Genomic DNA, 27,940 nt, shown 5'->3' with positions numbered 1-27,940 from the left:
AATCAGTCGCCAAATTGGCCTTGAACTCGCATGGCTGACTTCTCCGTTATTCTCCACTGCTTCGAAACATTTTCCGATACGTCCCGATCTCCGCTTTCCTTGTATTATATAACCGCCCGCTATGTCATCTCATCGACGGGCAATCAGTCGCCAAATTGGCCTTGAACTCGCATGGCTGACTTCTCCGTTATTCTCCACTGCTTCGAAACATCTTCCGATACGCCCTGATCTCCGCTTTCTATATTATATAACCGTCCGCTATGTCCATTTCGCGGGGTCCCGAACTCCGCTTTCAGTATCCGTCCGCTATGTCGCGTGTGTCTGTAAAGGTTAATGACCGAAAGCTCCGCTCTCCACTTCCTCCGCTATCTCCGTCTTTTAGGAATTGGCATTTTTGGCTCTCTCCGCCGTCTCCGTTGCTTCCGCGTTTTAGGGTCCATTCTCCGCTGCCTCCGCTGTCTCCGCTGCCTCCGCTTCTCCGTCTTTTAGGGATGCCCCTTTCCTTGTATTATATAACCGCCCGCTATGTCATCTCATCGACGGGCAATCAGTCGCCAAATTGGCCTTCAACTCGCATGGCTGACTTCTCCGTTATTCTCCACTGCTTCGAAACATCTTCCGATACGCCCTGATCTCCGCTTTCTATATTATATAACCATCCGCTATGTCCATTTCGCGGGGTCCCGGACTCCGCTTTCAGTATCCGTCCGCTATGTCGCGCGTGTCTGTAAAGGTTAATGACCGAAAGCTCCGCTTTCCGCTTCCTCCGTCTTTTAGGAATCGGCATTTTTGGCTCTCTCCGCCGTCTCCGTTGCTTCCGCGTTTTAGGGTCCGTTCTCCGCTGCCTCCGCTGTCTCCGCTGCCTCCGCTTCTCCGTCTTTTAGGGATGCCCCTGAAAAAGCGATAACAATAAGTGGAAGTGTCGAACCAGACACATTAAGTGAAGCATGAACGACGTCATTTTTGTGCTCGATTCCGACGGACAAAAATTTGCGTTTAGTCGGCAATTAGGCATGCTAACATTTGATCCAACTGGCTTGATCACTATATAGATGACCTACACTGCATCTGCAATCTGTATGAATGCATGATGTTTTTACATGATAAGCCAGTCGAAGAAAATCAGTTTCGAGAGCACATGTGCAATTGAGCATAACATATCGCATGGGGTGGTCCTGAGAGAGCTAGGCATTTTAGTTGGGGATCTGCGCGGCGGGTAGGTTGTTTACTAGGTTTGATATTTTGGCGTGAACCTTGCACGCATGATATATATCGGCAATAACCTAACACGCAGATTGCGATATATGCAAGTCCCTTAACTTCGACTCGGTGGTCTTCGGGAGCTGCTGACTAGCCGAAAGGCAATGCGATGCGGTATGTAGTAGGCCTTTACATGTATAATATAATGGTCAAGTGTAGAATACGGCCACCGCGAGAAAGTGATCTCCAGGACCATCACCAATCAGTGTTGCACATGAACGTGTCAAAATGTCCTCTTTTTCAGATCTCAATATCTGGTAACCCTGGTTTGAATGCCTTCGTTGTGCCGATAACTCCTGATGTGATGAGAGGCACCCGAAAGTGTTCCGAGTTACAAAGATTGTATGTTGTGATGAAAGCAATGGCGCACCACCGGCTTTTGATATAAGATATCATCGATGATTCAATCATTCAGTAGTCCTACGCAAATTAAGACCTGGCTCAAAGACAAACACATTTCCAATGAAACACAGTAGCAGAGAGACTTGCAGCGTTGCCGACTGCCGTGAAATTCTGTTAGATCTCCACTGATTCAGAGATGCGAATAAAATATAATAATACATGACACATGTTCACTCGCACTTTTACTGAGTCCGCGGAGGAGGGTTGGTGCGATGACATGCAAAATAAGGCCAAAAACATGCAAAATAAGGTCAGTCGCCACATGCAGATTGCAGAATAAGGTCAGTGCCATAAGAAAAAAGTAGGATTTGAAGTAAATATTTGGATTTATACGTGGGCTGTTAATATTCTACATGCGACTTACCTCGTCATCGTAATCATCGTCTGAGAGAGAACGAGAAATATTTATTGATTCGTCCAACCAAAACGAAAATAACATTGGCGCATGAAATTATAACAAGATACTTAACGGGGTAGGACTGGGTGTAATCGATATGACTCTGGGTAGGGTCAACTAGTCTGATCACACCCTGCATGAACAGTGACAGAACATGAATATGATCGTGATACATTGCTAATATGTTACATTTTTTGCATTGCGAACGTGTCATATTATGTTATGAGTTTTATATTACAACCATCCTTTCAGGCTGTAGCTGACTTGAAGATCTCCCGATCCCTTCGCTACAGCCTGGTTCTGAATTATATATACTTTGCTTTGTATTTATCTATCTGTGTATTATCAATGTTCATGGACCGAATAAATTCTCTCTCTCTCTCTCTCTGATTATATTATGTTGAAACCTCTTCAGATATAGGATATAGATGGAAATGTCAATCATGAAATTACTATATAGGAAAGATATTTTGAATTTATTTTTCCGAAGAAAACGAGAATTGGATTTGTAATTGAAGTGTGGATTTGGATTTATGCGCGGACTGATAATAATATTCTACGTGCGACTGACTTGATAATCAAGACAATCATGATCATCTTTTAATTGAAAAATCTTAAGATTCGGGATATAGATAAGGAATTTCAATGTTGAAAGTAGGCTGCTACACAGGAAAGATATTTTGAATTTATTTTTCATAAGAAAAAAGTTATATTTGTATTTAAAGTATAGATTTGGATTTATGCGCGGACTGACCTTATTTTGCATGTCGCGACTGACCTTATTTTGCATGTGACTGACCTTATTTTAATTGAATAGTATATTCATATTGAAATGAACCCGAATATTTTTGGCTGACACTCGTCAGGGGTAATCGTCAGCAACTAGTAGAGAATTGGAAAGAACATTGTATATCAACAATCGTATCACAAAATATGAGGTCACCTTGACCTTGACCTTATTTTGCATGTTTTTGACCTTATTTTGCATGTCATCACACCAACCCTGTAAAGTCCGCGCGCACTCACCAACTGACTGCGCGGTCACTTGGACAACAGGGCGTAACGTGTAAAAAAAGGTCATCACTTTGTCTTTTTTGTGCGTAGACACCGTGTCAGCACTGCACAATTGCGCAGCTTAGAGGGCACATTGGACACCGGTATATAATAACTAATGTCTGATTTTGGGTTTAAAAGTAAACGTTTCATAGATCGGATCATTTTCAAGATGCACTCTATGGTTGTTGTGGTGGTGGTTACCCTTGGTGCAGCGTCTCGAGTTACCGCGGTGACTTGCTATAACGGCCGCAATGGCTATAACGACCACAATGGCTATAACGACCACAATGGCTATAACGGCCGCAATGACATTGAAAAAGAAGACTGCACTGAGATTAACGGAACGTGCTTCTCTCTGACGAACCTGGTTTCACACCCGGTAGTCGGCGACCCGTACACTGTGAACACCAGAGGCTGTATTTCGGCAGAGGATATGAAGCACGATAAATTTCTTTGCCGTGGCGTTGCCCCGCACCTTTGGTGGAAGTGTTGCAACACGGACTATTGCAATTCAGACCAGCCCACTTTTCCGCCTGCTCCTACCACACCTTCTGACGATGCCAAAAAGCCCCTTTTGACAAATGTCATGGTGGTTGTGGTGTCAGTAACTATCGCAGTGCTTGTAGTGGCGATAGGGTTGCTAGTCATCTCTGTGATAAAACGCAGGACCAGAGTGGAATCGGTGGTTGTTTTCGACAACACGTGCGTGACAGACCGATTTCTCGCGTGATTGGAAAATTTCATCCGTGTGACGGAAACATTTTTCGCTCCAATTCGATGCTAATTACTTATTAAACGACTCAATTTGCTAAAATTGACCTGGTATACACCGGGCTAGGGTTACGCCGTATATTTGCTGTTGCGCAAATGCCATGTTTGCTTGGGTTCATAGTAAAGTGCAAGTGCCTTGTTCTGGATCAGGACTCGGGTATCGTTTTGTGACGTCAGCATAATTCATTAATCGGCGTGATCAGATATATATATGCACGTATGAAGTTGGAACGACTGTGATATTTCAGGGTCTACATGATTATCGGGAGTGACTTTTTGTTCTGTTCTTCTGTGATAGCAGGCTTACTGCATGTTTGACATCTGAAGCAGATAGTGGAAGTGGAAGACACTATTGGGGGTACAGAACTTCAATATACAATTGAATAGTGTAATGATATTGAAATAATCCCGAATATTTTTGGCTGACACTCATCAAGGGTATAATCGTAAGCAGCAGAAGAACTTTGTATTTGAACAATCATATCACCAAATATTCATGTTTATTTCAAAATGACTAAAGGTATGTTATTCAGCTATGCAGATATAGGGAGCATGCGTATCACATGGTTATTTAGTTGAATGATCACTATAATTTGTTTTGAATAATCACTATAATTTGTTTTTTTCTTGTTTCTGTACAGAAATAGAATATATTCTCGATTCATGCTAAATTACAACGTTATTGCTGTATCCAACATTGCGAAACAGTTGTCGAGAATGTGCTCTAACGGAAATCTGGTGAATGTTGCGAAAAAGGCTGCGGCATATCGTGCGGTGAACGAGCATGTCAAGGTAAGACTGCTTCTGTCTGTATGGGGCATAGGCGCTGAACTCTTAATTTTCCGTAGGTAGGCCTATACGGGATCGATGATGTCATTTTGACAAATGAGCCGACTCGCAAGCGTTCATTAACGCCAATTACGGCAATTACATGTCGCTTGTATACGATGACAAAATTAAAATACCATCAAGCAGGCACGTAGCCAGCTTGGGCGCCTGCTGAATTGATTTCAAATTCACCAAAGTAGCATAGATTTATTAGGGTTAAGTACATGCACGAATGCCAATAATACATCGATCGGATCAACGTCCTCGTGCATCTGCAACACATCTTCTTAACGTTGTGTTCTAGTATGGTGTAAATCAAAACCAATTACGCCACTTGGGTAGGGATTGCGTAAAATTTGTTCTGCATCGTTTTTGTTAACAGCTTAACAATTTAAGGGGTTGACAGTAGAATTTAAAGAGCAATTTTTATAATTTTTTGAATTAACTGAAAAATTTCAATGGGCTCTGCGTCGGCGTATACTGGTTGGAATTGAGCCAAATTTAGTGAGCAGCGTTTTTTAAGCAACCTATCAATATACCAGTGAATCGACGTGATCTGAAAAAAAAGTTATTTATGAACAACCTACTGTACAGTGTTCACAATCGTCTGCATCTAATAACTACTGTAAACCTGGGTAACTTTGGACACTAAGCAGTAAAAGATTTAAATGGTTATTAATGGAAAAGGGTTGCCGCTGGATGTTCAATTCTTTTTCATGAGGCAAGAGTACCACAAGTAGTCCCAACGAAAGGTGGATTCATTTCACTACCAAATGAACTTGACCCAACATTGATAAATTAATGGCGGGGGTCAATTTCATCAAAATTGATGGCCATCAAACTTCTTACAGCCAAACATAGATGGCATGTGATTCATAGATTCAATCGCAATGTGAGGCCATAAATTCTGCCATTGGCAAGCATCTGTTGTTTAATCCCGCTTGTGCGAAAAATGATCGAGATGACAGATTTTGCGTCGTTGAATGGAGTCGTTCACTTTCATTTGTGTGCCTTGGCGTCGACTTTTATCAAAATACACCAGCCAAGGCTGTGTCAACAAAGGGCGCTCGTGTACCATCTAAAAATAGTACATGGAACGCTCTCTTATTCGAAATTTCCTGCTGGTGACGTCATATTTTGTGATAAGATTGCTGATATACAATGTTCTTTCCAATTCTCTACTAGTTAGTGACGATTACCCCTGACGAGTGTTAGTCGAAAATATCCGGGTTCATTTCAGCATAACTTATGACTCGGAACTTTGTGACTTGGTTACAACTAGAGCTTAGCACAACGGGGGTACTTGAATCTGAATTAAGTATTAATTCTAATGATTCGAGTCGAGTAGTGAGAGAGATATTTTTGATACCTGAAATTTCACGCACCTAGCCACCAAGAGTTCATTTATCAATGAGAATTTTAATCAGGCATTGTTTCCACTGTGTAAGGCTGTAAACCTTGGTTGGTCGTATGTCTGCATACCAAATATGTAGTGCAAAGCTACGCACGTTAGTGTTAATGACATGTCTGTGAAGTTGTGACCAAAACCCACAACATTGTTACAAAGTACAATGAAATAGGTACAGTAGAAAAAATTGCCAAATATAATATTTAATGTGATGTGAAACTGGCATTGTATTATTTCTACTCGCATATAAGATACAGATTTAACCTTTCTACGTGACGTGATCATGAGTGATACTCAAATACTTTACTTAAAGGCTAACACTCCATTCGAAATCAAATCGCTCTGGAACTCAATCTTGCCAAGTCCTACATACAACCCTGGTTTGTATAAGTTTTGACGTGCTTCGTATAACGTTCGACTTATCTTTACAGGATAATCAACGTATTGGCATTGGTAGCGGGTCGACTATCGTGTTTGCAGTGGAAAGGCTGCATCAGCGTGTACAGGAAGAGCAACTGAATGTGACCTGTGTCCCGACGTCATACCAAGCTAGGGAGTTGATAACCAGCCATGGTCTTGTTCTGGAAGACCTCGATATGAATCCTGTGTTGGATGTTGTAATTGATGGAGCTGATGAATTCGATGATGACTTGACGTTGATTAAGGGAGGCGGGTAAGAACCAGTTATTATTTCTTGAACTGTGATGTCATCAAAAAGGAGTTCATTCTCCTAAAGCGTGACAATGTAAACGTCTGTACACCAAGTTTGGCTTGTTTCACATGATACAGTTCTGTTGCATCATTTTCAGGAAAACCAGAAATTACATAAGAATTGACGAGCATAGAGACATTTCACAAATTATAACAGAATTAGGTTAGTACCGGTATTTTACTTCAATTAGTCTGATTGGACTGCTAGAAATATCTAGTTGTTGAAGTATGGCTGTTACCAAGTCACAAATTTCACCAGTGAATTAAACCATTATAATATTGCATCGAGTCAAGTCATAGTCATAGGGTCAAGTCCCATAGTCTCGAGACCTGAGTCCAAGTCATAGTGTTCTTTGCTCACTTAACCTTGCTCAGTTTTGAGTCATGTGCAACTCATTTTTTACAATTTTGCTTGTGATGTCGAAATCATAATTGCTATGCTGTTTTTTCTTACTCCTAACATCTATATTCGAACAAAAAATATGACACAAACGTCCCGGTTATCACCAAGTCGGAAGGTTCCGAGTCACGAGTCAATCTCAGTGTTATAGTTTTGACTCGATTCATTTCCAATTCACCACCGCGTCAAAGTCAGCTGGTAGAGGTTCGAGTCCGAGTCATATTGTTTTGACTCGAGTCCGAGTTCAAGTCATTAGGTTCAGTTTTGAGTTCAATCCGGTTCAACCCACTTTTTCCAACTCTGCTCGAGTGATATAGAATGGCTCGTATTCATAATATCGTAATTTCCCTCAGTCCTAATAATTTCAGGCCCTATTTTCCCAGTATCAGGACTGATAGACGAAATACCGATCATGTGGTGACTTTACTGCTATGCGAAGTTTGTTTTGTTGTTTTGCAGTCCTAGTCTCGAGTCGTATGACTTGGTTTGAGTCTTGTGCAATGACTCAAGTCAAGTGACCAAAAAATCGCGGAGTCGGAACGAACTCGAGTCATTACAACCCTTACAAAAGTTATCAAAATGATATGACACTAACCAAGTTCTGTTTCAGCGGCTGTTTAACTCAAGAAAAAATCGTCGCTGCATCTGGCAAAGAACTCATCATCATTACCGATGGCAGGTAAGATTCTTTGTATGAAGTAAATTCTCAATTAGGATGTTACTGCCAACTAATTTACTCTGCTTTTCTGGACACGCTCCATTCTTGTTATTAGGAGTGGGAAAATCAAGTACCGGTAGGCATACCTGAGTGATTCTGTTCTGTCACCCATGTGGCATCGTAAAACTATGTGGAAATTCAAATACATACCTTTTATGATACCACAAATAATATTAATATCAGTTCTGCATCACATTAAAGACATAAAGTTTTGAGTTCGAGTCAATCAATGCGGCCGTCACTTCTCATATAGAATATAATGACTGTGGTTACAGCAAGAAGTCAAAGCTTCTTGGGGAACATTGGAAGAAAGGTATTCCAATCGAAGTGATACCGATGGCGCGCGTCCCAGTCGCACAGAAGATTCAAGCTATGTATGGCGGGGAGGCCGTGCTCAGGATGGCAAAAAGTAAAGCGGTGAGTCGGTATAATTCTAGAGGTCCGTAGGCATGGCGCAACATCAAAATATTTTCTTTTTGCCTGACGACAGGGGCCCGTGGTGACGGACAACGGGAATTTCATTATCGATTGGAAATTTGAAAAGGCCGCAAAGTGGGGTCTGGTTCACAGCAATATCAAATTGATACCTGGTAAGTCGTTCCTTCCAAAATTTAGCTTCCGTAGTGATTAATAAATTGTTAGGCTGACTGAAAAAACGCTGCACACTAAATTTGGCGCGATCTGGCAACCCCCCAATTTCTGCGTGCGAGGGGATAAAATTGTCCATTTCGACAACCACTAGTTGTAGAGTCATGATGTATTGCTCAGAAGCTGCCAAAACATCATGTTTCTGTCTGTCTTGAGAAAAAAGTTTTCCTATTGTGAACACAAAACAAGCTACAGTCAAAAACACTAACATTTTGAAGCGGGTAAATGGCGGGGGTAACTATGTTACATGCTGGTGTGATTTACACAAGAACAGCTAAATAAATCAATCTTTCCATATAGTTAAGTTCAAACATTCTTTGCTGCTTTGTCACATTACGCATTATACGGTATGGTGTGTTTCAAATAGTTACCTGATACGTTTCTAAATCCCTAATTCGTAAATCAAGTCAATCGGTGCTCGCGATTACTATGTGACTCGTCATAGCTATCGCCCATAATGGATCAACAGGCATGCCAAAAAAGTAGGCCGAAAATTTTTTTTTGACATGATTTACCCCCAGCTTACACTTATTTTTCTCTGCGTATTGCCCGGCTTTGATATTTCAGAATTCACTCATCAAGAGCCATAAACTTCCATGTCATCGAACTATCCGTTGGGATTGCTAGCGTTCTGATTGCAGTTTTTAATATTTTATGATATCATAAGGGGAGGCTCAAAAATTTTCACTATCATAAAGGGACGCGTGCCTAAAAATGTAGGAGATCCATTGTTCTAGAGTCTTAATAGAAGAACGGAGTTAGGGGCTTGAAGAGAGTTGAAAATGTATCGTGTTCAGCATTGTTTCGAATCATGACGGCAGATAGGTACTTTTTTCATGAAGCGTCACTGTCTAATTACCTGACATGACACATTCACTGAGCAGCATTTATTAGCAACGAAATTTAGAAATAATATCGCTTGATTTTTCTGTCGGCCCGCCAACGTATTTTCTACTACTCACTTGGCCCGAATGATAATCGAGTCGCGGTCGAGTGCCCAGCGCTGGTTATGAGGCATTGTTGTAGACTTTTGGGATTTGTAACCCATCTGCTACGTTCTTATCTTTTTATGTTCAGGTGTAGTGGAAACAGGCCTGTTCGTCGAGATGGCGCGTTGCATCTATGTTGGTAATTCTGACGGCACTGTGGAACGCATAGCCAAGCACGATTGAATCGAGCTTCGCTTCAATCTTCATCGGAATCGAGTGCAATCCATTGGCATCGTTACGTGTTCTCAGTACAAAACTGCCTGTTCATGTCATTCATACACAATCGCTGTGGAATCCAATGACGCCTTCTCGAAGTACCCTTATTTTTCTGCTCAAATGTCAGTTAGGTCTCACACTGCCAGTCGTATTTTCATACAGTAAAAACGCAATGCTGACACATCCTCATTGATTTTATATATATAGTCCCAGGAAGATAGCAAGACGTAGCCAAGGTTAGTTAGTTAGCACAGTGCTGTGTATGAAGCAAACATTCGAGAATTTCTTATTCAGAGTGATTGCTTGTCCTGTATCGCCTGCTTGACCCGACGGTACCACGACGTGATCTTTGTGTTTTGTTCCAAGTCCTCGAACGACACCAGTCCGTCCATGACGTTGAGCACAGCGTACACAGACTGAAAAAATAAATTTTGAGGAATGCTATTACTGTTTCTTAAATCTCGACAAATGACCTAAAACCTCAAGTAAAATTGATTTTAAGGGATTGCCCCCATTTTCCAGCCGGCAACTCCCTAATTTCTGCGCGAGAGGGGGTAAAATTGCCCATCTCGACAATCACTAGTCGTAGAGTCCTGATATATTGCTCAAAAGCTGTCAAAATATCATGTTTCTGTCTGTCTAAAGAAGAAAAAGTTTTCTCTATTGTGAACGCAAAACGAGTTACAGCCATTTTGAAGCGGGTAAATGGCGGGAGTAAATGAGCTACATGTTAGTGTTATTGACTTATTTTGAATTATCCGTTGGTTGACTGAAAAAATAAAATTAAAATTTTTAAAAAAGAGGACAAATTCTCTCGAAAGAGGACGTACGGTAATCCTATGTTAATACAAGTATTTTTTTTTTCCTTGAGATGTGTTCAACCAAACATTGCTACTCTCCGCAAAGAACTACGACCCTACGAAATCGAAGACGCTCACCAGATCGGCAAGGTTTGGTTGTTCGCCGCCCATGAATTTCTTTGTCCCGAGAGCTTTGCGCCATTCGTGACAAGCGCGGTACAGGTCCAATCGCACGTCGTCACTTTGACAGTACCTGAGACGAGACGCAGAGTAGAACTGCTGGAACGTTTTCATCTTTTCCAAATCAGATTTTAGAATCAAGATAATAGCTGCACACAGTTTTTCCAAATTCGATTAAGATTACAATAATTGACTCTATAAAAACTTGGAAATTGATAATTATGAAGAAATGCAAAGTGAGAAGCAGCCATCCGTGACATACTGAATAAAAAAGTGAAACATTGGTTAAGTCCATGCCAAATCAACCACACTAGTCACCACTAGGTCTCAGATTGCAATGAAAATGGAGGGGTAAATCTGCTATCCAGTTCTGACTGCAGCCAATTTAATTTTGTCAAAATTGGTCCACCCATCACAAAGTCATCGCATTTTAAAAAATGGCCATTTTGTGCTCACCCAACCATGAAGCTCAATTACTTTTACACTACCAGTTACAGTAACGTTTACAAAATAGCATAGCCAAGTACTTGAGAGTGGATTATGGTGTCTAATGATAGAATAGAAGAAACTCTTGCTATTGAAGGGAAAATTGTCACTCCATCAAATGGGGTCACCTCATAAACTGACACTTTTCAAAATCGTTCATGCGTAACATGAACTTCAATTATATCTAGCGTAATTCTGTCTACACGAAAATTGAAATGTAACATGTCATATGAAAGCTTGTTTGAAGAGGAACGTGGCTAACATGTTTTGCTAACTAATATTTGACGGATAGTACCTCTAAATTAACTTTACATAAATACTTCTAAATCCATGGGGTAATTCAATTTGAGATTATTCAAAGGAGAGATTGGCTATCTCTTAGGTTTCACATTTTGCTGAAATTTGACTTATAACAGTATGAAGTACATCAAATGCTTCACGGCCTAGTGGCCTACTGCTTGGCAAGCACGACCACGTTCGGTAACTGAAAAAGCACCCACTTCTTTTTCAACTTCTTGCTTATCAACCACATGGCGAGAGCCCCGAATACTTTGGCCACCACGCCTTCCCAGGTGCCTTTAAATTTCCCGAGCTCTACATGGTGCGCGAAGGCTTGGTAGGCCTCCCGATACGTGCGGTAGACGTTGGGCGATATCAGATGCACAAGATGATCGTCTGTCCACCTGCGCCATTCTGCTTCTGTCCTGCCAAACGAGTACGAGCCCACTCAATACAAAAATTCCGACTCAAGAAAATGACTCGAGTTGTGTCAACGAAAAATTGCGAGTTGAGGCATGACTCGAGTCATTACAACCCTCTGAAATAGCAATGCTGATAACTTCGGCCAGACTCGTACAACCAGAAAACTTTCAGCTTTTCCAAATTATATCAGAATTAGAATTACAGCTACAAATTTTACAATCTCGCTTTCATAGCTTTGACTCAAGTCGAGTCATTTTCAATTCATCACCGAGTCCAAGTCAACGATCGGAGGGTCAAGTTTGAGTCATGGTATTATGACTCGAGTCCGAGTCCAAATCATTGTGTTGACTGCTCAGTTTCCAGTTAAAGTCTTGTTAAACCCACTTTTTATAACTCTGGTGCCATCGAATGGTTCGCATTTATAATATACTAATTTTCCTCACTTTTAGCAGTTTCTGGTCGCATTTTCAAGTACCAGTGCCAATAGAAGGAAACCCCAATAGTGTGGTTACTTTACTATTCTTCCAAATTACAATGAAATCTCGGTCTTGAGTCTGAGTCATATGACTTGGTTCGACTCATGCGAAATGACTCGAGTCAAGTCGAGTCATCTGAAAATCGCGAGTCGAGTCATTACAACCCTGGTCCAATACCACACTACAAGTACTTACTGTCTAGGATCGGTCTCTGTCTTCGTATCAACGCGATCAGCTTGCTCTGCAATTATCCAGTATTTGTTTAAGACCACTTGCTTGGTTTTTCCATCCTCGTCCATAATTTCAGTTTCCGGGTAACTGGCAATGATTTCGGAGAGATTCCGTTTCCCTCGGTGTTTCATGTAAGTGCCGAGAATGCTGATGATCAACGACGAGTCTTGTAATTCCTGAAATTAAATAAAAAATTCTTTCAAAATTAAAACTCTAAGAAAATTCACAGGTGCGAGTGGAGTGGAAAAGTTTTTTTTTAATTTTACCGGCTATCCAATCAGATTGTTAGAATATCTCAAAAGAAGGTGCATATCATATTTGGCACAATTCCGCAGGGTTGTAACCAAGTCACAAGGCTCCGAGTCACAAGTCAATCTCACTTTTATAGTTTTGACTCCAGTCAAGTCGAGTCATTTCAATTCACCACCGAGTCAAGTCCGAGTCCAAGTCATCGAGCAGAGGGTCGAGTCCGAGTCATGGAATTATGATTCGAGTCCGAGTCACTGTGTTGACTGCTCAGTTTCCAGTTAAAGTCTTGTTAAACCCACTTTTTATAACGCTGTTTGGTGATATCGAATGGTTCGCATTTATAATATGTCAATTTCCCTCACTTTTAGCAGTTTCTGGTCGCATTTTCAAGTACCAGTACCAACAGACAAAATCCCAATAGTGTGTTGGCTTCGGAAGGACAATGAAATTTCGGTCTTGGCCGTTCGAGTCTCAAGTCAATGACTTGGTTCGAGTCATTCGCAATGACTCGAGTCGAGTCGAGTCATTTCCGTATTTTGAAAAAATGACTCGAATCAAGTCGAGTCATCAGAAAATTTTTTTTGAGTCATTAAAAAAAAGTAATTTTCAAAATTCAAATTGTAAAAAGTAGGTAGGCCTAGTATTGTAAAATAAAAAGTTCAAGTCGAAGTGAAAATAATCTAAAGACATAACTGCTTGAGTAAGTTTAGTACTCAAAAAGTAGCAATTCGCTGTCGACCAATGCTGCAAAATATATCATACCCAAAATGTGATGTGATACAAAAAATTTTGGATTCAATACCCACAAAATTAGGTGCAAAAGACCCAAACGCAATCTGGCGCAAAAATCGCGCATGATAATTACCATCATTTTGAACTTACATGTCGTCCGTCTTCCGTGTCGATGGTCAAGATCGGCACTTTCTTGTATTTCTCCGAAAATTTGATTTCCTTCTTAAAAATCGGGTGAACCTCCACGCTTTCAAACGGAACTTGATAATATTGAAGAAAAGTCCTGGTTTTCGTGCAAAACGGACACGTCTGGTACTGATACAGGGTCACTTTGAAATCGTCCCATATCTTGATGTCCTGATAAGAAGAAATTTATAAAATTAGTATTGCTAGTAATTCATGGTTGTAATGACCCGACTCGATTCCGACTCAAATAGCGATTTTCGGTGACTCGACTTGACTCAAGTCAATTTTTTAAATACGGAAGATGACTCGTCTTGTATTCAAGTCATTGTGCACGACTCGAGATTAGGATGGCCAAGACCGACATTCCATTGTGACTTCGAAGGCTCCGAGTCACAAGTCAATCTTTTATAGTTTTTGCTCGAGTCAAGTCGAGTCATTTTCAATTCACCGCCGAGTCAAGTCAAAGTCAGCGAGTAGAGGGCCGAGTTCGGGTCACAGTGTTTTGACTCGAATCCGAATTATTATGTTCACCGTTCAGTTTTCAGTTCAATCTGGCTCAATCCACATTTTCCAACTCTGCTCGAGTGCTAAAGAATGGCTCACATTCATAATATCCCATTTTTTCATCTGTCCTGACACTTTCTGGCCCTATTTTCCAAGTATCAGGACTGATAGACGAAATACCAGTCATGCGGCGACTTTACTATTCTTCAAAGTTACAATGAAATGTCTGTCTTGGCCTTCCTAGTCTCGAGTCATATGGCTTGGTTCGAGTCATGCACAATGACCGAGGACAAGTCGAGTCTATACAAATATTGAGTCGAGCCATTTTACGCATGTGAAAACGTGACACCGGTCACCAGAAATTGCGACTCGAGTCATTACAACCGTGTAGTAAAGTTACCACATTATTTGTATTACGTTTATCATTATTGGTAGGCCTATTGAAAAATTAGGTTCAGAAACTGCTAAGAGTGAGCAAATTAGTATATTATTATTAATACGATATCGTTCACACAGAGTTTGAAAAAGTACGTTGAACATGACTTGAATTCAAAGCTGAACAGGGAACACAATGACTCAAACTCGAACCTACGCCCCCGACTTAGACTTGACTCGGCCGTAAATTAAAAATGACTCGAATTGACGCGAGTCAAAACTAGGAAAGTGAGACCGACTCGTGATTCGAAACCTTGCGACTTGGTTACAACCCACGCTAGTATAAATTCATGCCACATTTATCTGGACCAATCCACTTATCTGTATATGATGCTTGCCGCAACTGGAAATGTGAAAATGCAATGTCCGAACTTATCAAGGAAGTGCGCAGTCAGTAGCAGGGATGGACCAAAGTATTTGAATTTGAATATTTAAATTCCAACACTGCAAAGCTACTAATGTTAACGGAAATAATATATCTGTGAAGTTGTGACCAACCCTCAGCATTGTCACTTTGTCACTAAGTGCAACGAATACGGAGGGGAATTTCACTAGAGAATTCAAACACCGCAAAAATTCACACATATGTGGCTGAACACTTTGCACATCTAAGCATCTACATAGCAAGCAACCAGAGACGATCAGTCACCAAGTATCTCTACTTTTCCAGAGGTTTAGCCTACTAGTATTTACAGTTGGAAATTCTGCCATTATAATCATGTAATTACCCACCACCGATAAGCCTACTATATTTCCAAGAATAAATTCCAATTTTCTACTTAAATGACTTCACTTCTCCAAGTTGGAATTGAGTGAAATTTGTTACTCATTGTTTTTTTGGACAACCTAGCAATTTCACGGGGTGGTCAGTGAAATTTGAAAATAAATTTCCATTTTTCCATAAAAATACTCCTTTAGGTCCGCTTTGTCAGTTTGAAATTGAATCAAATTTGATACGCATTATCTTTTTAGGCAACCTAACCAACCATCTTATGAGGTGTCATAGTCGGTAAAATTTGGAAAAAATATTTTTAATAAATCCAATAATAATAAATCTTGGAATAAGTAGAGGAATAAATCTTCCCCTACCTGCTCCTTTTCCTCTTCCTTGTCATCTTCTTTCCTCCAGAAAGCAAGACTGAACAATCCGAGCACAGACATGGAGATCGTACGTCCTTTGTTGCCCGACCCACCATGCTCGCTGCGTGACCAATCGCTAAATCTTTTCGTTTGTGAAAGTCTACGGTAATCTCTGCGTATGCAGATGACATGTTGGTCGTGCTTGGTACCTGGCGTTGAGTTTTCCGGGCAGCGATACTTCAGAAATGCTGTGCACCGCAGAAAGTGCGGGTTACGATATGCTAGCCTACACAATGACATGGTTGGATCTGATAAAATAATCAGAACTTACTCAATAACAGAAATGTAGAGAGGAAAACAAAAAAGGTTAAAAAAGTCGAAAAGATTTCATGATATCATCCCTTGAAAAATGCTCATATCTTGACAGGTTCAACAAAATCGTTGGCATAAAAATGGTAATCAGTAAATTCGGCATGTTACATTTAGCACATGGTGACACAGGCTTGGACAGCTAGAAAATTCTTTAATTTTTCAAAATAGGTTACAATTACAATTATAGCTACACGGCTTTTTCCGGATTGGATTAGAATTAGAGTTACTGAATTCGCGAAAACTTGCACATTCTAGTTGTCCAAGTCTGCTGTGCGGCCTTTATTCACAATCCTAACCTATTCCTATTCTCTAACTCCTAACCTGAATACATACATATACATACCTACATGTAATGACGAATTCACCTACTGTATTTCACAATATCCGTTGATCTTCAGTGAAATATCAATTTTCGAATTCCTTAATACAATATCAATGCAACGTTTTTATAATACCGTAATTTTCCAAGTATAGTACGCCCCATGCATAATACGCACCCTTAAAATGGCATGCAAATTCTGGGGAAACGCCAAAGCGACACGGCGTCTTGCGCACGAAGCCTATTACAGATGCGATTGCTAATCATTATACAAGTATCGGTATTGCCTCTATACGATAGTAGATAGCAGCCAAAGCCTGCGAGGCCGGCGACGCGACATCTTGCGCACGAGGATAGATGCGATTGCTCAGGCCAACGGTTATGTCGTGCACACCACGCCTGTTGGAGGTGCGACTGAATACGCAAGCGACTATATTTTGCGCACATGGCCTGTCGATGAATTAGCGTTCAGCGATCAATGAAAGACCTAATTTCGCTCCGGAGCAAACGGCAAACCAACTCAGCAGGAGATTGCATGCTGTGCCAATGACTCTCGTTAATTGGCAACATGCTTTTTGCTAATTAGTAGTGCGTTACACTGATAATACAAATTACTGGGCAAGATGGCTGAAAGTGATGAGAGATTGGAAACAACCACGAAGAAAGGTGTGATTTCAAGTCTTTTATCGAAAAATCGTGAAAATTTTGCGGATTATACATGGAAAATTACGGTAATAATATGTATTACATTTCCGATGCCAAATTCACCGGTAACCATAAATACAATGAGAAACCATTCAGATATCAAGCTCTCTGCTGCAGTAAAACGATGTTACCAACATAGTGAATGGTTTGAAGCATCCGATACATTGTCCAAAGTGAAAGTTATGCCACGAGTCTGATCTATTATCATCAAATGGCTTGGTAGATTATAAGGAAAGAAAGCTGTGCGATTTCTTTTTGAGCAAGAGCCATACTTTTGTTCGGAAATGAAACATGGATTATTACTGCAATTACTGATTCAACCAAACCTATCATTCCGGCAAGGTGTGTAAGGACAGTGCACTCAAACGATAAGAATCAAGTCTCCATTCAAAAGCCCATGCTCGGTGTGCCTCTAGGTTCTAATTTAATATCTTTCGCTATAGTATCGTCCTTTTTCTGGTTCAAAGTTGCTTCCATGACAGTCTGCTGCAGGCGCACGCGTTTCCGAATATAATACTGCCAATGCAACAGCATTTGATCTTCGATAAATTTCGCGCAAGGCGTGTTGACTAGTTCTTTTCTGAAGTCTTCATATTGCAGTAATTCCAGCATATGCAAGCATTGCGGGTAACGTAGGTACTTTGCGTACTGTGGCTCTTTCCAGTAAAGTAGGTATTTGAGGTAGTTCACAAATTCTTTCGTTTTGAAATATCCTCGCTGAGCGAGGAAATTGAGATAGTTCGGATTCGATAACGATTGCACGAATTCCAGTTCCACTTCAAATCTCATGGATTCTTGATTTCCTGCGGGCTGGAGTCTTTCTGTGGCCATATTTTGATGGTTCTGCAATGCATTTTATAAAAAAATAAGGATAAGAATTTATGGAATCGAGTATTCGAGTACACATATGTCAATCTGTCTATTTCAATTAGCAATTGAATTATATATTCATATTGAAATAAACCTGAACAGTTTCGGCTGACATTCGTCAGGGGCAACCATCAGCAACTAGTAAAAAATTCAAAAGAACATTGTGTGTCAGCAGTATCATTAATAAAATATGGCTTCCCATAAAACTTGTAAAAATCATCACTGCAAATGGATGACTTAAGCTCAGCGTACTATTTTTAGATTATAGGGGGAGAGTGGGTAGGTATGGGCCACTGTTGAGGTGTGGGCCACTGCCATATCTGGTGACTGTGACATCACATATGCTCGTCAAGCTGTGTGATTGTTAGAAAAAGGCTCCAGACTCACCCATGTTACTCACAGCCGTGAGGCCAGCAGAGTTTTTGACTCAGCTAGAGATATATAATTTTTGAGGTCTAAAGTAAATTTATTTGAAAATAGGGAATTTGGGTTTAAGTCCACATATGTGCATGTTTGGATTAGACTTACTTATGGTGTGAAATATGCTATCTATAGAGTATAGTTTTAATGCTTTGTCAATCTCTCGGATCTTGAAATTATGGTAAGAATCCCCAAGATGGAGTGTTTGAGGTATGGGCCTTTTAGCAGGTTGGGGTATGGGCCGGCCCATAGCCCAATAGGCTGGGGTATGGGACAGCATAACATATACCTGAAATCAATATTTGATTGATCCTATTAAATATATTTATCTCTAGAATACAGAAGGTGTTAGTTTTATCCCTCCCATATACAATCACCTGAAAGTAAATCATGAAACCAATAAAAAGGCCAGTTTTCAGAATCAGATCTGAGCTTGGCAATATGAAACGTTAAAGCATGGGAGGTATCAAAAAGATAAGCATGCCGTCAGTACAAAATTGGTAGAGCTACATTAAACAGGTATATGGAAAAACAGGGGATGAGTCTCACATGAAAAAGATTTCAAAATCGTTTTCCAATACTGTCTTTCGTGAAGAGGAGAAAAGTTTGTTAGCACAGTATGTCATCATATGCTCAAATATGTATCATGGTTTGTCACTCCCACTTGAATAAGAGATAGAGCTGTGACATTTGGATTTGATGGGGTAGTTGAGGCGAAAGAAGCATGCTTTGATAGTGATTTTCATGTTACATATTTTTAGTTATCTTGTTTCGTCACGCGCTATGGCTTACGATTAGGGCTGGGCAAAATCGAGTACCTGAGTGATTCGATTCTGAATCACGCTTCGAGTCCGAATCATGCTTCATGTCCAATCATGCTTCAATTCCGAATCATGCTTCGAGTCGAGTCGAGTAATCGAGTATCACTCATTATGACGTCATAAGAGAACGTGATGTGTGAAGGTTTAAATATGTATCTTTTATGCCACAGCGAAAAATATAATGCCTGTTATCCATCACATAAAAGATATTTTGGTATTTTTTCGATCATACCGACTTTATTGCACTTGGTGACAATGTTGCGGGACGATCCTGATGTTGGAAATCTGCTAGTTCCAGCAACTTCGCAGCTTTGTACTATATGTTTCGTATGCTACGATACGGCCAATCAAGGTTTCAAGGCTTCAACAGTGAAAATTACTGTCGAAACTATAATTCTCGATGACAAATTAACTTCCAGTGGCGAGGAGCGTATAATTCCAGTACTCGAAATAAACTTCTTTTACTACTCGACTCGAATCATTACAATTAAGACTCGATTCAGATTCGAGTACTCGAATCAATATGCCCAGCCCTACTTACGATCAATACGGGAATTGAAATATATGAATTGTCCACTTCCAGCCCAGCTTTATATCAGTATATACAAACTGCTGGTAACTGTGACAAGAGTTGAGGTTTGTAGGATATGAATGGCATTTGATTCAATACAGACAGCGGCCCATACCTCACCACCCCCGGGCCCATACCTCATAGCCTATTTTTTATTTTCAAAAATGATGTGTTGTTACGAAATTTGATGTCACTTCCAAATACATGGGTATTTTAGCTTAATTCTACCAGTAATAGTTAGCCATATAACTGATGATCGTCTATACCGAAATTTAGGAATATTAGACCAAGTTTGGCCAAGTTATAGCTTTGTAAGATTTGGTGGCCCATACCTACCCACTCTCCCCTACGCAACCTTCTTTTGTTGATGTTCTGAAAGGTCATCTTTACATCGATACTGTTTCTTTCGCGTACAGATTGAATGCTTTCCGAGGAAAAAATGGCTGCTTCAAAAATTCTTCCAATTCGCGCAAATTCAATTTAATACTACATCATATTTAAAAGCACTGACCCTTTAGCCTAGGTCACGGTTCAATATATTCAAGCGGTGAAATTTGCCCATCCCTTTTTGGTAGAACCAGAACAGTAGCCGACAACTGAACAACCAATTTTGGCTCAATTCCAACTTATAGGAGCATTGCTAAAATGTTTTGGATTTATTTAATAAAAATAAAAATAATTTTTTTAAAAATATTACTGGCTTTTAAACAGGCCTAAATAAGCAACTGCACCTAAAGCAAAAATCCAACTTACCTGTATGTACTTTGATGATTGGAAGCAGTGTCAAATGAAAACATTAGATGAAAAAAGTTAGCCTTTCGTAGTAGCCTAATGCACTATTGTCGTGTTCAGACCTGCAATTAGCACATACAAAGCCAATCGTCAAAATCAATATCGACAACATTGGATTCGAAAATGGGTACTACACATTAATAAATAGGAAATAAATAGGAAACAAACATATGCACACAGTAAAGCAACATCGATTATCGGCAGAAACAAACAAAGAGAAACGGCAAAGCTACAGCACAAATTGATGAAAACTTTCCCAATGTGTGGATATTGACAACATTACGGTTGTTCAAAAATAACGGTTTTCCTAAAATTTTACTGGTGGTTCCGTAAAATGCACACCAAAGTCAACTCAATTCCAATGTGTACAAGCGAAGCTATTCGAGTCAGAAAACTTAAGATTTATTTTTTATTAGATTAGTTCTAGAGATTTTCGGCTGACACTCGTCAGGGGTAATCGTCAGCAACTCGTAGAGAATTGGAAAAAACATTGTATATCAACAATCGTATCACAAAATATGACGTCACCAGCCAACCACCAACCAAAACTCTGTCAACAAAAGGAGTTCGTGTACCACCTAAAAATAGTGCATTGAACACTCTCTCATTCACGAAATTTCATGCTGGTGACGTCATATTTTGTGATACGATTGTTGATATACAATGTTCTTTCCAATTCTCTACTAGTTGTTGACGATTACCCCTGACGAGTGTCAGCCGAAAATATTCGGGTTCATATCAATATACTATTCAATTGTAGATTATTTCTCCAAAATTTTTCTGTCACAACTAACAAATTTGTCGAATACCCAGTAAAATAACAAGAAAAATGTTAGTTTTGAACAACCCTAACCATCATCCACGGCATAATATAGCCTAGTGCTGCAATACATACATTATGCAATTCAACAGGGTGTCGAGTGCTTGAAACTTGGCGCAAGGAATAGAATTGTCATGAGCAGACCGAATTTTTGCTCAAAATCTTTGCAGTGCAAAAAATGACACGCCTACCTGGCTGCATAGTACATACGACATTTCACATCATCCGAATACCGCATACCAAACAAGTAAATCCATATATTACACAGTTTTTTCCAAACATTACGTAAATTTTATAAGCTTGAAAGTGGTTATTTCAACACGACAGCATCAAATTATATTTCCACTAAATTCAAAGATTTGTACATATGTAACTTGTGCAAATTCATCCTTCAAGTATTACAATCAAACAGCGAGTCTATTGAATATAAATTTGAAACTTATGTATAATGCGCATGGTATTGCTGAATATATAAATATGATCTCTAACTTGAAAAGAAAATAATATATGTTAGCAGTGTTTTATTTTGCTTTTTGAGATAATTTATGATAGCAGTGTCACAGCGGCGAGTTATTAAGCAAGCAGCTATCAGTAACAAGAAAAACTTTTGCAGTATTAGCTTGATAACCGTAGAAGCCTATATCTATACAAATGTAACGGAGCTACAGTGGATAGCGTAAGCAGAGCAACAGGAATATTCGAACACCCAATCGGTAAATACCGAGGTAATATTTCAGAGTTTAAGTTGTTACAAGACCAGATGATAATCATCATAAGCATAATAGGTATTGCTAAAGGTGGCTGGCCTTGGTCAGAAGATTTTTGACAACACAACCCGAAAGAATAATGAAGATAAAATATTCCTCGTAATTTAAGGTTTTGGAGACGCTCGCTGACATTTAATGTGCTATTCAAGACTACAAGTGTGTGTGTAGCAACCACTCTTTCAAAGGATGCAATTTCAACGTTTGAATTGTTGATCATGGATATAATATAATGATTCTTTCACAAAAATCACTATGGCAGTACATTTTCTATAGAAACAAGCATAAAACATGCAAATGACGCTTCATCAGCAAAATACACACACTATTTGTTCGATATAAGCAAATATGAAGTACCATCGCTGAAGTCTAACTCAGTTTATAGGCATTAAATGTCAAATCAGCACTGGCATTGCGTTACATAGTTCTACCTACGAGAAAAATAATTGTCCAATAGATCGGAAAGTAGGCTACTGGTTTGTCGAATAACGGTTTGACAGATTGACCAAGGTAGTGCATTCAGAGGGCTGATCAATTCTGAGCGATTCTGCAGAGAAATTTGCAATAGGCAATGCCAATGAAAGGCTTATGGGCCGAGTCGGGAACTAGAAATTTTGCAGCTTTTGTAAATTAGATTAGAAAATCGGATGAAAGTCTGATTCAGAATTAAATGCAAAATGTCTGCTGGTGGGTGCATACTGCATAGCATCTGCAGTTGTGTGGAGCATGACATGAATGAGAATGTCTCTGACAAGTATTCATTGTTACTGTCATATACTGAAGAATTGGAAAACGAAGATGTGCTTGGTATGAGTGATAATCAACCCATAAAAAGCAGGAAACACATTTACTCGCAGCATTCATTGTAAGCAACAACGTAAGACATGGAAGCAAAACAAACCAGTTCCTTTCAGTTCCTCATAACTATGCAATTCTAGGAAGATGGTGTTAACGGGAAGGACCACAACAATATACAATATTCTATCCAAGTCTTCTACAAGAATGTATTCGGGACTATAGTAACATTCAACATTGATTAAAAATTCAATACACCAGTGTTAATAAGGTGGTATATCAGTTCCACCGATCAGTTTTATCAGAAATAAGCAACATCCAACGATGAGATCACCTTAATAGTGAGAACAGTTATAAACTAAATTTCAAAAATACACAAAATGAAAAATCGACTAATGATGCAGCTCTCTGACTCCAAATTTTAGTCATCATAGAACTATGTATTGATATGCATCCTAAATCACATCTATAATATAAACCACTTGGGCTATCGATCATGAGTATAAAAATGCACCTGAAAATACCTGCATTGCGACACCAATTTATCAACCGAAATATCGTCATAGGGTAATCTAAGTAGTTTATGTCCATTTTACACATTTTGAGAAAATTACTTTTTTAGGTAATATTTTTATTTTCTTTCGGCCATATCTTGGTCATGGTTAGCTTTAAAGCAATGAGAAAAGATGAAAATTTCACGAAACTTTGATTTTCTATCAATTTGGAAAATGGATCTCAAAATTTGAACAAATGGACATAACCTACTTAGATTTGACGACATATAACAGCCAATGATTGATCAATCTACACGTCTTTTTAGAATAAAAAACTAGACCTAGCGTGGTGCAACAGTTGATGGCATAAAATTTTTGCATTTATTGAGCACAACCAGTGAATGTGACATATTTGCAGTGTGCTCAAAAATCAGAATCACTGACCCTACTGAAGGTGATATTCGGAAAATGGCAAAACCGTTACACAATGGAATGAATTACAGCTATTACATAACTGCAAATAGTTTTCATGCAATAAAAGTTGCGTTGTTCAGGCTAAGTGAGGAATTATGCACAAAGTTCTTCAAATTTTACTAGCAATTTGATAAAATTGCTAAGTTGGCTAAAAAAAACGATAAACAACAAATTTGGCTCAATTTTAATGTGTAGAAGCGAAGCCGTTGGAGTTAAGAAAATTTTTATATCTATTGAAAAAAAAAATTAGATTTGAAATAATAGTATTTACAGTAGGCAATTCTATAATTACAATTTAAAAACTATCCTACCGTCAATTTTTTCAAATTCAAAATTTTGAACACCAATAACTTTGCTTCTACCGGTCGGAACTGAGCCAAATTTGCTATGCATCGTATCTTTTTACACAGCTCTAATAGGTGTGCTGAGACAAATTTGGTGCGAAATTTAAACTTTTTGAAGAGTAAGTGTTTATTGAACAATCCTAACGCGCATACAGCAATGTCTATTTAGCAATGCCTCAATTGCAACAGAACGCAACGCCGCACACACATTCATTTCATCGAGCGAAAGTAAATTGCATTCCCTAATATAATTGCAAACGTAGTCAGATCTCAAACAATACATTGCATTGCAAAAAAAGCATCAGTCCAACGGAGACTCAATCATGAACGCCTTTGACGTTCCACTGTACGGATATATCCCATAGACCAGTGATTTATAACATCCGTAATGGTTAACGCGATATTTCCCGGGACTTGTTGTTTTGTGAGTCTGCCACGATATATTTGCGTCACTCAAGCCTCTGAAAGTCGAGGTACGCACCCACGTAAACTTTGTGTCCCAATCAGCATCGGTGAATATAATCTTCCAAACACCATCAGTAACTTCTTTCTCAACACTCAAAAAGGTTATATTGGTTTTTTCAATGTGAAGACAATTTCTCGGATTACCGGCCACAAATGTTACAGTGACTTCATCTCCCGCCTTATATGAAGGTTTCGCATCACTTGACACATCTCCGAAGCTTGAAGAAAAAGGCTTTCCATCGTAAATAACTCCGACTTGAAATGACATGAGTTTATCCTTAATATCTACAGGTGCAACTGAGCTTGTGACGTTTTTGCTTTGTGCGAGGTATAAAGCTAGCTTTTTGAATTGCTGTGTGTATGCTTCTGAAGTGTAAGGGCCGTAAATGGTCGACGCGCCTTCATATCTTTGAATCAAGTATTCTTCGTGTGTAGTGATATAGTCAGAGTATGAATTTGACAGCCCTGCCAAAGTTACTTGAAAATCAATATTTTTGTTCGACATTTTTAGACTTTGGTAAACGCCGTCTCTTAGTCTCCGACCAGCCATCGTGCTAAACTCTCCGGGTAGCGCGACTATAAAGAACTGCCCGATTTGCAGAATTTGAGTGTCTATAATTTGCGGTTGCCACTCATACGGAGCATCCATTTCGCCTGTGTCCAGCAAAATCGGTTTCGGAAAATGACAATCGACTTGCTCTTTTGAAGGGGAGTGCAGAAAATTCCTGATTACGTTCCAAAACTTGTTGCCGCTTTTGTCACCTTGCTTAAAATCGAACGCGCCGGGACCGTCGGTAGTACCGGCCGCGAAACTAAAACCCATCGCCGGTTTACAAGTTTTAACTTTAGTCTCGTTCTTCAGAACGACTTCAAAATCAGTCATATTGACATACTCGTGTATAAACTTAACAGGCCCTTTCAATTTCACAGTAGCAGACTCGTAAAGCTCTTTAGCCTTTACAAATTGATTTTCTCCAATGATTTTCGTGCTCTCAAACATATCTTTCCCGGGACCAGACGCGACACAATATTGTGACTTTCCATTACAAGTGCTGTGCTCGAGATCGCAAGGTTCTCCCGTATCTAAACAGTGAGGTCCTTTTGTGTTTGGAGATACATCGCCTTCGTTACTTTGAGCAAATGCGGCCACGAAACCACCCTCTCCATGTCGATCATTTTGATTCATGTAGTTTTCAAAGAGTACCTCCGCATATCCTTTGTTATCGCTACTTATCAATTGGTTTGTGTTGTTCATGCTGGTGCAGTGTACAGGGAACCAATTTATCATCCCGATACCGTTCCCGTTTTGATCCATAAACTTTAACAGCACCATATCCGTATCTACGTTGTGCTTATACCTTGCTTTTTCTTCCTCTGGATTATTCTCATAAGCACTCGGACTTCTGTTTATATTCGACCCCACCAAATCACCCTTATTCATCAAAATATATCCGGCTTGGGTCGAATCGTGTGCAATTTTAATGCTTTCTACAATTCCTTTCACCATAGCAGACAAGGTTTCTTCAACGTAACCCCACGAAGAAATCTGAAAGAGTACATCTTGCAAAAAGCCAGCCGGTCCCGAATGAGTGTGGGTCCCGCTAATGCATAAATTTTCAGCCGTATACAAATCACCGAATTCGGTTTTTAATACTTTCAAAACTTCAAGTTTGACCAAAGTAGACGCCATGCAAGCGTCGATATTCACGAACACAGTCCGAACTCGAGTTTCCAAATCCTCAACAATGAACGCTCTGGAATATTGTCTAAGGTGAATTCCACCAGACGTTTGTCCCGGATTCGCGTAACCCATCATGTTAACATCGGCGGCAGGTCCTGTTATATCAGCCCGCCCCACGCCTATCAAGTAGTCAGAACTCTGCACGTCAAGACTCTCATTTTCCGTAACAGGTGTGGAAGTAGACATCATGCCTACCTCAAAATCTCCATTGCTCAGTAACAGTCTACTGATGTTGATATGCTTATCATCTGAAGCTGATACTGTAGTTAATTCTTCAACAGCACTTGGCAACTCACTTGGCTTGGTATTTTCATGACTGACTTTCAGAGTATCATGCTTTTTTGGCAATGATAAATGAGTGTTATGTGGATCTGATGTATTCCTATCCATAGCAGTTGTGATTTCTGATGCATATGTTGTATTCTGTGCATTTTTTTCCTCGGAGGTAGTCACAGTGGGGTCAAAAAGAGGACTTATAATATTCGGCGTGTTGGAATTGACTGCAATATCAACTTTGGACAGGTTCCTGTTGGATACACCCCCAGCACTATTCAAATTGCCATCGTTTACTTGTCTCGCAGCATTCCCGTTCATGACAATTGCAAGCACTATGAAAAGTACGATCCAAACAACAAATCCAGCTAGAATTAGTATTTCACAACGGCGCCGTCTCGCAAGATGAAGCAACCAGTTTTTGTAACCCAATCTTTCAACCCAGTGTGGCTCCGAGCTGTTTTCTGGGTGAGAATTGAACAAATTGTGCAACGGAATGCATTCGGATGGTCTTGTATTAGTTTGAGGATTAGATATCATTACTTTTGGAACTTGGGCGTCATTAGTGGAGCTGTCAAGTTCCAAACAAGACAAATTACGAAGCGGATGGTCCAAAGTCGACTGCTCTTCAAGTAACGATGACGATTCTAACAATTCACAAGACTCAGGTTGCAAATGTTCATGGTAAGCATCATTGATTTCAATACTGTTTGAATTTGGTGTTTGAAGATTTGAATTATCAGACTCACATTGGCTGGGAGAACGAGATGTAGTTTCCACACCAGAATCAACAAGCTCCGTGCTGTCCGATTTCATTGTTAACTCTTCATTATGACATCCTCCCGGAGATACTGCAGTTCCAGTACTGGAAGATTCACAAGAATCATCTTCTGAATGTTGACTGTCCAATGAATTACAAGAAAACACAGTTGACGACTCTTTCATTGGTTTCTCACATTCAACAGAGACAGTACTGACACTGCCATTTTCCATACCAGCGGCGAATTAGACTCAAAGCACTTACAGTTAGACGGA

The 27,940-nt window shown here is 39.7% G+C and overlaps 4 protein-coding genes and 1 long non-coding RNA gene across 5 annotated transcripts; 2 read left to right on the top strand and 3 right to left on the bottom strand.

Moving 5' to 3' along the window:
• Positions 1 to 1,212: 1,212 nt before the first annotated feature.
• Positions 1,213 to 9,987, top strand: LOC145453363 (ribose-5-phosphate isomerase-like). Its single transcript, XM_080331330.1, has 7 exons — positions 1,213 to 1,374; positions 4,528 to 4,678; positions 6,554 to 6,795; positions 7,844 to 7,912; positions 8,227 to 8,368; positions 8,442 to 8,541; positions 9,677 to 9,987. Exons 1-7 carry the CDS (start codon positions 1,370 to 1,372, stop codon positions 9,769 to 9,771), a joined length of 804 nt encoding a protein of 267 aa, XP_080187456.1. The 5' UTR covers positions 1,213 to 1,369; the 3' UTR covers positions 9,772 to 9,987.
• On the bottom strand, positions 9,981 to 16,165 carry LOC145453357 (prostaglandin E synthase 2-like). Its single transcript, XM_080331324.1, has 6 exons — positions 15,875 to 16,165; positions 13,811 to 14,017; positions 12,644 to 12,855; positions 11,771 to 11,974; positions 10,743 to 10,857; positions 9,981 to 10,220 (listed from the first exon to the last, which is right to left on the bottom strand). The coding sequence occupies exons 1-6, from the start codon at positions 16,163 to 16,165 to the stop codon at positions 10,095 to 10,097; spliced, it is 1,155 nt and encodes a 384-aa protein (XP_080187450.1). The 3' UTR covers positions 9,981 to 10,094.
• A 7-nt stretch (positions 16,166 to 16,172) lies between these two features.
• On the bottom strand, positions 16,173 to 20,824 carry LOC145453365 (mediator of RNA polymerase II transcription subunit 31-A-like). The gene is made up of 2 exons (XM_080331332.1): positions 20,697 to 20,824; positions 16,173 to 18,104 (listed from the first exon to the last, which is right to left on the bottom strand). The coding sequence occupies exon 2, from the start codon at positions 18,090 to 18,092 to the stop codon at positions 17,649 to 17,651; it is 444 nt and encodes a 147-aa protein (XP_080187458.1). The 5' UTR covers positions 18,093 to 18,104; positions 20,697 to 20,824; the 3' UTR covers positions 16,173 to 17,648.
• LOC145453367 (uncharacterized) lies at positions 18,101 to 19,139 on the top strand. Its single transcript, XR_013919742.1, has 2 exons — positions 18,101 to 18,779; positions 18,812 to 19,139. It is a non-coding gene; the product is annotated as an uncharacterized LOC145453367 (long non-coding RNA).
• LOC145453348 (neutral ceramidase-like) lies at positions 20,798 to 27,898 on the bottom strand. The gene has a single exon (XM_080331313.1). It carries the CDS (start codon positions 27,896 to 27,898, stop codon positions 24,728 to 24,730), a length of 3,171 nt encoding a protein of 1,056 aa, XP_080187439.1. The 3' UTR covers positions 20,798 to 24,727.
• Positions 27,899 to 27,940: the final 42 nt, after the last annotated feature.

The sequence above is a fragment of the Botryllus schlosseri genome, chromosome 13 (assembly GCF_051294905.1).
Source record: "Botryllus schlosseri isolate E-star chromosome 13, Bs_hap1, whole genome shotgun sequence".
In the NCBI taxonomy this organism is placed as follows: Eukaryota; Metazoa; Chordata; class Ascidiacea; order Stolidobranchia; family Styelidae; genus Botryllus; species Botryllus schlosseri.
The sequence above is the reverse complement of the archived record's forward strand: the minus strand, read 5'-3'. Positions and strand labels throughout refer to the sequence as shown.